Source organism: Schistocerca nitens, chromosome 7 (assembly GCF_023898315.1).
Source record: "Schistocerca nitens isolate TAMUIC-IGC-003100 chromosome 7, iqSchNite1.1, whole genome shotgun sequence".
NCBI lineage: Eukaryota > Metazoa > Arthropoda > Insecta > Orthoptera > Acrididae > Schistocerca > Schistocerca nitens.
The window spans coordinates 387,800,965-387,814,918 of NC_064620.1; the positions used below are offsets into that span (position 1 = coordinate 387,800,965).

General features: G+C 40.2%; 1 protein-coding gene across 1 annotated transcript in view; it reads left to right on the forward strand.

Moving 5' to 3' along the window:
- LOC126195272 (xylulose kinase-like) overlaps positions 1-13,954 on the forward strand; it is a 152,492-nt gene that overhangs the window by 46,700 nt on the left and 91,838 nt on the right. Inside the window, exon 4 of the mRNA XM_049933803.1 lies at positions 11,170-11,349. Within this exon, the coding sequence (XP_049789760.1) occupies positions 11,170-11,349 (180 nt within the window). The remainder of the gene's footprint in view (positions 1-11,169; positions 11,350-13,954) is intronic.

Here is a 13,954-nt window from a genome sequence, read left to right on the forward strand (position 1 = left end):
CGGTTCTGAGGAATCAGGTACTGACCCATTCTCAACCACCCATCTTAGTAAGTGGTGTAGCCTCTACAAGTGGCAATGCAGGTGCTGCCTCTGCCATCCAGTTGATGGTACAGATGGCGAATCCGTCCTGGGATAAATTATATGATGTCTGCTCAACTTGTACACATAGTTTTGTGAGAGTTGTTGGGTAAGTCATATGAGTCACTTCTCGTTCCATCGTATCCCATATGTGCTCAATTGGAGGCAAATCCAGAGATGTGATGGCCAAGGAAGTTGCATATCTTGCAGAGCATGTTGAGTTTCGTGGGCACTATGTGGACAAGCATTATCCTGTTGGAAAAACACATCACCTTCCTGTGACAAGAGTGGGAAAAGAACGGATCTAACATCATTCTGCATGCACCATGCACTGATCATCATATCCTCCAGAAGCACCAAAGGTGGATGAGAGTTGTAGCTCACTGCAGGGACTGGGATAGGACCAGTGTGTCTTGGATGAATGCGCTCTACAAGAGAGCACTCACAGGGTCTACATTGTAGCACAAACAACCATCACTTGTCTGCAGGCATAATCTGCTTTCATTGCTGAAGACCAGGCCAGCCCATTACATCTTCCAAACGATCCTCTGAAGGCAGTCAAGCCATGCATGTCAGTGGTGTGACATGAGCGGAAGATGGGCTAGAGGTGTGCATGCTTGTAGTACCACTGCTAATAACCAGTTCACAACAGTTTGTCTTGACACGTCTGGTTCACAAACTCTCTTATCTGTGCTATGGTAGCTGTACAGTCTGCCATTGCTGCTCTTACGATACGATGATCCTGGTGAGTATGTGTGCTGATATCAGCAACCACAGCACGTCAAACTTATGTGGCAGTTCCCTGAAAGGACCGTCTCACCACTTTAAAAATCACAGTTGGCCCATTCAAACTTGCTCAGTTGGCTGTAGGAAGCACAAGTGTATCTTCATGGCTTGGTTGTCTACTTGCTTCACACATTTGCACCACACTGAGCCATTTGGCTGTGAGCATTCCCTATGAGGGGCATTTGAAAAGTCCAAGAGATGGTACCACTGGCGCGTATTGAGTTCATGTTTAGTTAGTAGCATCTTTGGAAAGAACGCACACCAAGTTTCAGCAATATTGGTCTATTTCTTTGTGTTTGGCTTTCGTGTGAATCAAGGAAGTCAAGTGATTGTCAAAAAATGGACGAAAAAGAATTTTGTGTTGTGATTAAACATTACTTTAGAAAGGCAAATCGCCTCAGGAGACTAAAGAGAAGCTTGATAAACATTACAGTGACTCTGCGACATATGATTAGAACAGTTTGTAAGTGGTTTCAAAATTTTCAGAGTGGTCATATGGGCACAAGTGATGCTGAATGTTCTGGATGGCCTGTGGAGGTTACGACTCCAGAAACCATTGATAAAATCCATGATATGGTGATGGATGACAGAAGAGTTAAGGTGCGTGAGATTGCTAGTGCTGTGGGTATTGCAAATGAATGGGTACATAATATTTTGCATAAGCATTTGGACATGAGAAATCTATCCTCAGGATGTGCTCCGCAATTGCTCAAGCTTGACCAAAAATCGTGTGAAGTGTCGCAAGGATAGTTTGCAGCTGTTCAGGAAGAATCTGCAGGACTTTAAGCATTGTTTCATCACTGTGGATGAAACATGGATACATTACCAAACTCCTGAGACCAAAGAACAATCTAAACAATGGGTTACCAAGGGAGAATGTGCACCAAAAAAGGTGAAGACCATTCCTTCGGCAAAGGCGAAGACCATTCCTTCGGCCAGAAGGGTTATGGTGACTGTCGTTTGGGATTCGCAAGGGATAATCCTCATCAACTATCTGGAAAAGGGTAAAACTATTACAGGTGCATATTATTCATCGTTATTGGACCATATGAAAACCGAGCTGCAAGAAAAACGCCGGCGATTGGACCGCAAAAAAGTCCTTTTCCATTATGACAGTGCACCAGCACACACCTCAGCAGTTGTGGTCGCAAAATTAATGGAAATAGGTTTCCAACTCGTTTCACATCCCCCCTATTCTCCAGACTTGGCACCCTCGGACTACTGTTTGTTCCCCAATTTGAAGAAATGACTGGCAGGACAAATATTTTATTCAAATGAGGACATGATTGCAGCAACTAATAGCTGTTTTGCAGACTTGGACAATTCCTGTTATTCAGAAGGGATCAACAAATTAGAACAGCATTGGACAAAGTGCATAAGTCTAGAAGGAGACTATGTCAAAACAAAAAAAAGGTTTACCCAAAACACGTAAGTAGTTTTAATTTTTACATGGACTTTTCAAACGTCCCTCGTATTAAAGGGTGGACACAGATGGCGCTCTGATAGCTATGCCACTATGTTACCCATTGACGGACAATGCTGAAACCATTATCAGTGATCAATTATCCCACAGGTGGCATATGCTTCATCAGATTGAAATTGATTTTGTCTTTCCAGGTCTACTATTTTTTTCTGGCACTATGTAATAATAATAATAATAATAATAATAATAAACTAGCAGAAACTAGCAAAATACACAAAGCAATCACTCATATAAATACATCGGCTACACCAGTGCAATTTCATAACCACTTCTACAACCCTTCAGATCACATAACATCAACAGATACGAAGAAAGTAAATTGGAAAAAGAAAACACTACATGGCAAGCACCCATATCATCTAACACAGCCACACATCGATCAAGACGCATCCAACACGTGGCTAAGAAAAGGCAATATATACAGTGAGACAGAAGGATGCATGATTTCAATACAAGATCAAACAATAAACACCAGATATTACAGCAACCATATTATTAAAGATCCCAATACCACAACAGATAAATGCAGACTTTGCAAACAACAAATAGAAACGGTAGATCACATCACAAGCAGATGTACAATACTAGCAAATACAGAATACATCAGAAGAGATAACAATGTAGCAAAAATAATACATCAGCAACTTGCCATACAACATAAACTAATAAAACAACACGTTCCCACATACAAGTATGCACCACAAAATGTACTGGGGAATGATGAATACAAATTATACTGGAACAGAACCATTATAACAGATAAAACAACACCACATAACAAACCTGACATCATACTCACCAATAAAAAGAAGAAATTAACACAACTAATCGAAATGTCCATACCCAATACAACAAATACACAGAAGAAAACAGGAGAAAAAATTGAAAAATACATCCAACTGGCTGAGGAAGTCAAGGACATGTGGCATCAGGATAAAGTTGACATTGTACCAATTATACTATCAACTACAGGAGTCATACCACACAATATCCACAATACATCAACGCAATACAGCTACATCCAAACGTATATATACAACTACAGAAATCTGTAATTATTGATACATGTTCAATTACCCGAAAGTTCCTAAATGCAATGTAACATATACTGTACAGTTAAAAGGAAGTCATTCTTGACCAAGGTCCGCATCACTTTCCATTTTTAACCAGACATAACGTCTGAGAAAGGAAAGAAATAATAATAATTGTTGTTATTAGTACAGTACAGCATTACAGAACACGTACAAACACAATTCATATATAGGATAGTGTTCAAATTTGACAGGCAGATCAAATTATTTGTGTCAGACCACCACTTTTAAAAGAATGTAGTGAGTGTAATATGTCTCATTGACTGATCCTCTGTACCAGTCACAAAGAGCAGCTTCGGAATAACCCCACACCTTCAAGATGTGGCCTCATTTCCCTTTGTGAGCTACATCCATGGTTTGCCAGATAAATGCTCTCTGTTGCACAGGGGGCTGCTTTTTGAATAAGATACTTACATGAACTAAACCCTGAGGTGAATTACTCTTTGGGTAAAGTGCTGATGTGAACTAAACCCTGAGCTAATTCTAGCCTGGTCTTCATGCGATATTTACCACCCAAGTTGTAACTCATGCTCTGTTAGAGATGTAGCTCTTATTGGCTGAAACCAACATTCTGTATGTGTAGCTGACAGTATGACTGGCGATTGTGACACAATCATCTTGAATAATAAAAAGGGATGTCATTAACTAATAGTTACTCAAGGTAGGCAAATGCATTGCCCTCCTGAACATAGAAAACTTATAAAACTCTCATTACTTTAGCCGCCTTCATCACATATGCTATATAATAATCAGTTGTGGTGTCATATAATTCCAAGGTTCCTATCCTTCTAGAAAATATCCATTAATTCAGGGCATACAAAATCAAAATGTAGTAATAAATTCGTCGTAAGTGACTTGTACACTGATAACCCGAAACTTTATGACCACTGCCTACAGTGACACTGGATGCCGCCTGGTGGCATTGTGGGAAGGTGATGTGGTAACAAAAGTATGTAAGTGGAGCAGACACAGATGGGGGATCACTCTAGTGAAGATATTGGCTGCAAATGGGTAAATCCTTTGAGATAAGCAACTTTGGCAAAGGGAAGATTATTTTTAAGAACAGCCTGCGAATGAGTATCTCAAAAATGGCAAATTTGGTTGAATGTTCATGTGCTACTGTCGGGAGTACCTACAGAAAGAGGTAGAAAGACAGTGAAACTACCACAAGGTACTAAATGGTTGGACGTCTATGAATCACTATAGAACTTGGGGTTCAGAGCCTTGTGTACTCTGTAAAGTAGGATAGATGGTGATCTGTGGTGTGTCTGCCGAAAGCTGGTGCATGCACAAGTGTTTTGGAGCACACCACTCGTCATACGAGGTGGAATCTAAAATTTTTGGGACTGGTGCTGCCATCTGGAAAGTAGTAGAAGTAGATCTTTGCACTGCTAGGTGGCGAGAGCTGCATATCTGATGAGTCAGTGTGCGAAGTGGCATTCAGCTGGGAGGACATGCTGTGTGTCCACAGTGATTTCTGTATTACTCTGTGTTTGGTGTGTGGCGATTTTACGATGGATCCAGGAACAGAACAGTGTGTGTGTATCAAATTCCGTGTGAATCTGGGAAAAGTGCTTTGGAGGCCCTTGCAATGATTCAACAAGTGTTTGGGGGACAGAGCATGAGCCGGCTCTCCAAGACCCAAAAAAGCGAGACAGGTGAAGAGCATGATCATCATTTTCTTTGATACCAAGAGAATTGTGCAAAAAGAGTTTGTTCTACCCAACCAAACAGTGAATTCCACGTACTACTGTGATGTTTTGCGACAGCTCCATGAAAACGTGCAGCAATGACGGCCCGACCTTTGGTGTCAAGGGAATTGGCTGCTGCATCATGACAAAATTCCTGGCACATGTCCAGGATGTTTTTGGCAAAAAACAACATGGTGGTTGTATCCCACCCACCGTACTCACCAGATTTGGCACCTTGTGACTTTGCGCTATTCCCAAAACTGAAACTCAAGTTAAAAGGCTGTCAGTTCGACACTCTAGAGAGGATTCAAGAAGCATCGCTGGCAGTGATAAACACCCTCAAAGAACACGACTTCCAGAAAACGTATGGCCAGTCACAGAAGCACTGGGACCGGTGTGTACAAGCAGATAAGAACTACTTCGAGGGTGATGGTGACCAGTAGTCCAATGGTAAGGTTTTCAACAGATGGTAGCACCTGTCCCAGAAATTTTGGATAGCACCTCGTACATTGTTGAACATAGAGCTCTGCAGGAGACCACCTCTATGTGTTGACATGTTGACCCAGCGACATTGTCATTTATGATTGCAGTGGGCATGGGACCATTGGTATTCGACCATCAATCAATCTTTGGGTGAATCGCACTTTTGCTACACTAGGTCACTGGTTGTCTCCACAAACACTGTCATCTAGGTGAACGACAGCTCAAAACATGCAACGTGCCATGTACACAGGCTGGTGGGAACAGTATTATGCTATGCAGAGACATTCTCCTGCGCTTGCGTGGGACCTGTGGTAATAATCGAAGACCTGATGACAGCTGTGAACCACCTGCATTCCTTCATGCTTGATGTCTCCCCCAATGGTGATGTCATCTTTCAGCAGCATAATTGTCAATGTGTCAGAGATAGAAATGTGTTACAGTGGTTTGAGGAGCATGAACTCATGCTGATCTCTCGATGACCAAATTTGCCTGATGTGTATCCTATGGAACCTGGGTCACTTTCAGGCACCATCACTGCATACGCAACCAGTGACCTGTTATTTATGTGAATTACGTGACCTATGCATAGAAATCTAATGCCACATACCTCCACAAACCTACCAACGAACTGTCAGATACCTGATATGCAGAATCAGTGATGTGTTTTACATTCAAAGAGGGACAGACAAGCTATTAAGCATGTAGTCATAATGTTTTGGCTTATCAGTGTATGTCTCCTCCCACCACTCCCACCAAACGGTTGATGGTTTTGCGATTACTAGCGCCCAAGTCACCAAGGCAAGAATGGCCGTCCTCAGACAGGTAATCAACCTCATTCAACAGGGTTGGTCTTCTTGGCCTCTGGGCCACTTGCCTGATCCACTTCACAACTACTTTGCCTTGTGCCATCATCTCTCAGTGTTAGAGGGGGTCATCCTCATCTCCTCAGACAATGCAGTTCCCTGAGTTGTCATTCCTGGGAGTTTGCGGCAGGAGGTTTTACAGCTGTTATGTAAGGGGCATTGAGGTGCTTCCTGAACCAAACCCTTTGCTTGCATACATGTTTACTGGCCCAGCTTTGACCAAGAGCTGGAATACTTGGTTGCTGCATGTCCCTTGTGTACTAGCCAACAGGCAGCTCCCAGGTAATCATTCTCTCTTTGGCCTCTGGCAACCCAGCCCTGAAAATGAATCCATGTTGATTTTGTGGGTCTGTTTCTGAATGTGTTCTGGCTGATTGTCATTGAAGTGCTTGTGCATTTTCCATCCACGGTCAAGTGCCCCATGGCCACTACCGAAGACCCTATTCAAGTTCTGTCAAAAAAATTTTCTGTGGGAGTTTTCCAATTGCCCTCATTTCTGACAATGGACCACATTTCTTGTCTTATGTGTTTCTGTGTGTAGTCAGGCATTTGCCATATTTGTTTCCCTCTCATTCACACACAATCTTAACAGGTAGGCCGAGCTCGTGGTTTGCACATTTAAGTCCCAGAAGAAAAATCTGCAAGACTTCCCCACCAAAGAGGCATTAGATTTTTTTTCTGATGGCCTATCAGATGGCTCCTATTGGTTCCTGTAGCCCAACAGAGCTTCTACACAGATGCCAGTCAAGGATGCAGAGGCTGTCCTGGATCTCGCCTGTCATTGCGTTCTGTTGTACCAGGTTTTATACTGTGGCTGACAGTCTGGTTGTGTGGTTTTGGTCAGAGCCCTCACTGGATACCAGCTGTCATTGTGTGCCAGAATGTCCACCGTGTCTACACCATATGGACAGGTGACCATGAGGTCTGGTGCCATCAAAATCAGCTCTGCATACAGGTAAGCCGCACCATCTATGCCAGTATCCCCGTCACTGGGCGCTGCCTATCTACAAGGGTTTCAGCCTTCTCTCCCACCTGTGGCAGCACCTCCACACGAAGATCCTATGGCCTCACAGCTTCACAGCCTCTGGCAGCAGCTCTGGAAGCACACCAGCCAGAGTGCATATCCCTTGCTGGTTCAGTGTCACAGGAGGAACCTGAGCTTGCAGTGGTGTTGCCTCCACTTTCTGCACTGCTGCTGGACATCACCATGGATCCCAACTAGGACTGCCCATCATGCTCTGATGGGTAAAGGGGGGGGGGGGGGGGAGAGAGAGCATGGGCCTCTTCTCCCACTGGCGGTCAATTTTGCCTGTATCCTCAGATCTCTGACAAGAACTGGGGGTCGCACACTCCTATACCCTGTTGGTTCTCCATGGATGTGGATGACATCTTCACATCACATCCATCCACAACTCACCTTTGAGGTCAGCAATGCACTGCCCCCAACGGGCAAGAGATGTAGTGACCCACATAGATCCACAGCCAAGATCCTGGTGTGCAGTTGTGAGGCACCCCACAGAAGTTGGCAGATCCAGTAGGAAATTTGACAAATGTTGAAGACCACCACTTGTGGATGTGCACATGGTCTCTCATCAATGCACTCTATTGGCTGGCTGGCATCATTTAGGGATGGGCTCAGCCAGCTCTGACTCAGTTACATGATTACCTCTGCATATATGCTAAAATGTTGTTATTGTGAGCCACTCCATGGCTAGTGTACCCATTATAATAAGTTGTTTTCTAGACATAATAAAGTTTCTTGTGGTAGTCATCATGTGGTATTGTCTTTTGGGATTAGAGCTGGTAATAATGTAGTTATCTACAATTTTGGTCCGACATAAAATTTTTACACTGTTCTGTAGTGAGAATTTATTAGTTTTATCCATTTGGTAGTAATAACAATAATAATAATAATAATTCAACATTGAATAATCATATACAATCCCCAGAAATAATGCAGTTTTAGGACATCATACAGATTATTCTTCTGAATATCTCAGTTTACAAATTAAATTTTTGTGTTTAACCATAATTTTTACACTTTAATACATTTAATGTTTGTTAATATGTAAGAAATAGTGTTAGAAATTTTTATTATCATTAGATATACTTGTAAAGCGTTTTCATATAAATAAAGAACTCATCTATAGAATAAAATGAATTTTCTGTTAAAATTCTTTTGAGCTGGTCGTTTAATTTATTAATAGGGAGGGCTGTAAGGTTTTAAGTACCTAGGGTGTAGGCTAACTGCAGTTCTATATTGGTAAGCATACTGAATTTTGGAAACCAGCTCCGACATGATTATCTGCATTTGCCACCACAAATAATTCTGAAAGCTTTTTTTCTGCAGTTTTAGTAATGTGTTTAGGCTGGTTTGTGCTGTCGCATTCCATATTTCTAATTCATAGTTCAAACTGAATGAGAATAATGAATGTTATGCATTTTTACACATATATGTCTTTACAATATTTGGTAGTCATATTTATGGCAAATATTTTTTAAATAGCTTACAGGCTAAGAAATCTATATCACCTCCAATGTGAGATTGTCCTGGTCTGTGAATCTCAAGAATTTTGTCAATTTTTTTCCTTTTTTCCAATGTCAATTCCTATGGATAATTTCATACCAAATTCTATTTGTTTCCGAGAGTTAAATTCGATTGTTACAGTCTTCGAAGCACTTACGTTTAGATGCTGTCATTGAAACACTTAACTGTTTCCTTGATAGGACTTTGCACCGCATCTGTATATTTTGTGAGTTCCAAGAACAGTACTTTATATCATTAACATAAATCAAGAAATGAAGGGGTCACAACACTGAATCTTGAGGTACTCCATATTTAGTAATAGTAATTTTGGATTTGATTGACCATCTGTTGGTTTTAAGCAACTCAAAATGTTTTCTATTGCTTGTATACTGTTTTATCAAGTCATAGAAAGTTTCTATAATATTCAAGTTTCACAGCTTTTCAAGTAATATGATGAAGTTGACACAATCAAAAGCTTTTTCAAGATCAAGGAACACTCCAGTAACATACTCCTTGTTCTCTATGGCAGTTATAATTTCATCTATTATCTGTGCTGAGCCTACTAAAGTTGACTTGTTTTTCACAAAACCATTCTGATTTTCAAATATTAGATTTTATTTACACAGGATTGTCATTAGTTTAAATTATCTTAGAAAATGCAGGTAAGATTGAAATGAGTCAGTAGGTTTCAGTTTTAGATTTTTCACCTTTCTTGTAAATCGGGTTACTTTTGCTATTTTTATATTGTTTGGGAAGCTACTGGGTGCAGTTAACATCATTTATTGGCGTGGCAAAAGCATCAGACATGCTCTCTGTTGACTTTTATAAAGTGCTGATAGACAACCCATCATAGCCTGACAACCCATCACAGCCTGCTGATTTTGGGTTTTTGTGTCCTTACTATGTATTTTATTGCCTTGCTGTTAGATGGGGCCAAGTACATGCTTTGTTTAACTGGAATGATCTCATATCTATACTGAATATTGTTGAAGTGGTCATTGAAGGATTTTTCAACAGAAGAAAAGTATTCATTAAAAAAAAAATTGTGATCTTACTGTGATATTTGATGATACTCCCTTTATAGTTGACATTAAGATCACTATCCCTGAAGCTGTTTATAACTTCCAAAACAGTGATGCCAGTGTTACTCAAGTTTCTTCACATTGTGGCTAGATACTTTTACTTCTAGTGTTTAATAGTAAATGTTTGTAATGATCGTGATAGTTCTTGAATTCTATCTGTAGTTTCTGACTATTACCATCCTTTAGCATTGCACAGTGGAAAAGTCTTAATTTTTCTCTTTTTTTACTGCTGACATAATGAATTTCATCTTCTGTCAGTAATTGAAAACCATTGTTTTCAGAAATGGCAAGTTTCAAAATTGATGCATTATTTGTAAAGTGAGATATTTTAGTTATAATGTTGCCAGTGTGGATTTTCTGGTATTGACCTTTGTAGGGGGCTCATTCATTTATCAGGAAAGATCTAGTGTTAGCAATAGGTTTTTTTAGCTGGAGTCAGTACACAGCAAGTCATTGTTTATACCTTCAGTTGGTGATGTTATAGCAGCCGTTTTTATTGCAGTATTTACTGTCTATATTAACAAGCAGCTTATTAAGAATTTCAAAGAAAATATCTAGGTTATCACAGGGAGGTCTGTACAGACTATAATAAATCAATTCTCTTTCTTCTATCTGTAATTAATTGCTGCTAGTTCTTCTACCCTCTAAGCTAAAAGTACTTGCATCTATTGCATTACATCTGTAACTACACTGATATGTTTCTCTTTTCTGCTAAGGGCAGAGCAAAATATCATGGACAGTCGCTGACATACACAAATTAGTTCATGTGTATACCAATGTTCACTTGTAACAAAAACATCAGCATTATCTCTGCAGTGGTATATAAGTAATTGTGCTTATTGCTAAGACTTTGAACATTTTGTTGAATTAATTTGAATCTAAATCTGGATTACTGAATACTGGTTCGAGGCATTACTCTACTAGATTGTACAGCATACCTTTTGAGTTTCCCTGCTCCCCAGTTTGATGCTCACTGTGTATCTTTGAAAAGACGAGTGGGACTCATTGTGAACAGATGTGATGATAACATGCAATAACCACATGCAATAACTAGACCTAAAATCTTTTCTTTCATCTAATTATAGCAACATGGATCCGTCTACTGGCAGCGTGGAAGTGAGAAAGTTTTGGAATCACTTTCACCAGATCGCTTCATGCATGAACAGTTAAGTGGCTGTTTCTCAGTGAAAGAATCACCTGTATGGCAAGATTCAAGCACTTCCAAACAATGTCAGCAGCTAGAGGCAGCTGTTGGAGGTCCATTGGTGAGTGTTGCATTTCACACACAGTTTTTGAGAATACCTACCAGTGACTGTAATATCAAAACAGAATATATTATGAAGCTCCATAATTTTATATTCCTTCTTGCAGAGTTTAGTTTCATTTCTGTGGGTCATTTATTTCTTGCGACTCCTCCACTTTGTGTTATAAAGGTTTCCACCTATGCAATAGAGATATGCAATAGAGATGCCATTAATGCCATAACATTGTTGTTTGCCAAGGAGAATTTTATGTCTCACACAAATATCTTGACACAAACAAAGAATATCTTAACAGAATAATTTTTCTTAATTAGTTCCATAGGGACTTAATTTGTGAATCTTACCTCACTTTCTGTAGATAAATCCCTACAAAACTGTAATTCATGGCAGGTGTGTGTGTGTGTGTGTGGGGGGGGGGGGGGTGTTTATCTCCAAAGGATGACTTTTTTAAACTTGACAGTTTGTTGTCCTTTTCTATGTTCCTTTCTGCTGCTACACACCTCTTTTACTTGGTGGAGAGGACTTATTTATATAACTAGGTTTTAACCTGTCTCTTTCCCCATGTTTTTATCATTTATGTTGCACACATGTATGTCTGACTCTCTGCTGTTTTACACCATACAATTCCAGGGAGGTTGTTAAATTTATCTGTGGTACTCACCCGTATGGCATGATCTTATGTCTTGAAACATATTGACAAAATTATTGGCCAACTGTGTTCATTCTTGTGACCTGATTGATACACTGAACAGCACAGATAGAGACAAATCACACATCATACTTTTCAATTATTCCAAGTCAACTAAAGACAAGAAAAAAATACCAACAGGTCATTTTACTCTCTCTCTCTCTCATCCCTATCCCCATCCCCATCCATAAGGCCAGTAGGGGTACCTTACTCCCACAGTACTACTATACAAAATATGAGTCGTGTATGTACCAAATTTGGTAGAAATTGCTCCAGGCATCCCTGAATTATGATTTATGTCGCCCCTCTTTACACCCACTCTCAGCCATAGGGATGCTAGTGAGTCTAACTGTCATAGTAATTTTTTTCAGGTTGCAAGTGATGTATGTACTCAGTGTGATAGAAATTCATTCAGGCGTTACAGAGATGGGCTGATATGTCACTGTCTTTGCACTCCTCCCTCCCCCCACTTCCCTCCACACACACACACACACACACACACACACACACACACACACACACACATCTAGGAGTGAAACTTTATCAACAACCCCAGAATCTATCAATTCAATATTAATATTAGTCCTTATCAAACATTTTTACATGTCACAGCTTCTTATCCTCACATCCACTCCTAGGGGTTGTAGGTATGGGTGTATTACCCACAAAGTATTTTTATACAAATTATGTTATTCATTCTAGTCAGAAGCAAATACAATATGTAATAATTTCCATTAAAAACAAAAGAGAGAAAAATTAGTAAGCTACATTACTGTTTCCCAAAATGATGCAATTTCAATTGCACCTGGAGTCATGAGCAGATGGTCTTATTCTGTGCAAGATGCAGGGAGTAGTTGACAGACCAGTAAGTGTTCCTTGGTGTGTTCTTCTCTGGAGTCGCAGTTGGTGGTATGCACAAGGAAGTGCAATTTCTGGAGGTTACTTCTATATCTTCCAACTCCAGACGGAAGGTGGTTGCGTGACCTCCATGTCATCCAGTTCTGTTCATGCTGAGGTGGGAGGGTTTTCAAAGAAGATGGCTAGTTTGAATTATTCTCAAGTTGAGAGATCTATAGTGTTTTCCTTGCTGTAGCTGCCGTTGTTTGCAGTCTTGGTGAAACTTCTTCTGGACCTCAACTGTGTGACTGCTGGAATGAGCTCAAGTAATGGAGGTTTCTGCTGGTAAGTGTGATTAGTTCTCTCCAAATTGGCTGCTACTTTATGATGAATATCTGATGAGCACCATAGCTCATGGCTGTGGACAGGTAAAGTTTTAGAAGTGACGTAGGTTTCAGATATCCTCTAATAAGCTTCAACATTTTGTTCACTGGCTTTGTCAGCTTTGTTTGCATGGGTAGTTTGTACTAGACTGGGCATGCATACTCTGCAGAACTGTAATATATTGCCAGTGCTGTCATTCTGAGGGTTTGTGATTGAGAGCCCCAGTGATCTTGCAGAGGATATTATTTCTGGCTTCCAACTTCATTCTTGTATTCTCAGAGTGCTGCTTGTACATGAGAGTATGATCTAGAGTGACTCCCAGATATATTGGATGAGCCATATTTACTAATTACATCCTTTGCCATGTGATGTTAAGTTTGCAAAATAAATGATTAAGATGAAACAAATGCAGTTGGGTTTTAGCTAGGTTTGGATGAAGTTGATTGTTGAAGTAATAAACATTCAACTCTGGCAGGTGGGTTTCAACATCTTCAAAAGATTTCTCTTGACTCGCTAACACCAGATTATTGGCATAAGGGAGATTAATTGTGTTTGCTGGAAATGGTTGATCATGGTTTATACAAATAATACCAATAATGAGTAATGCATGTGCAATATTTGATTGAAATTTCTCCAGATATTCCTGAGATATTCTTATGTGTCTTCTCCACCCCTTTGGAAGATAGGTGGTTTTTACAC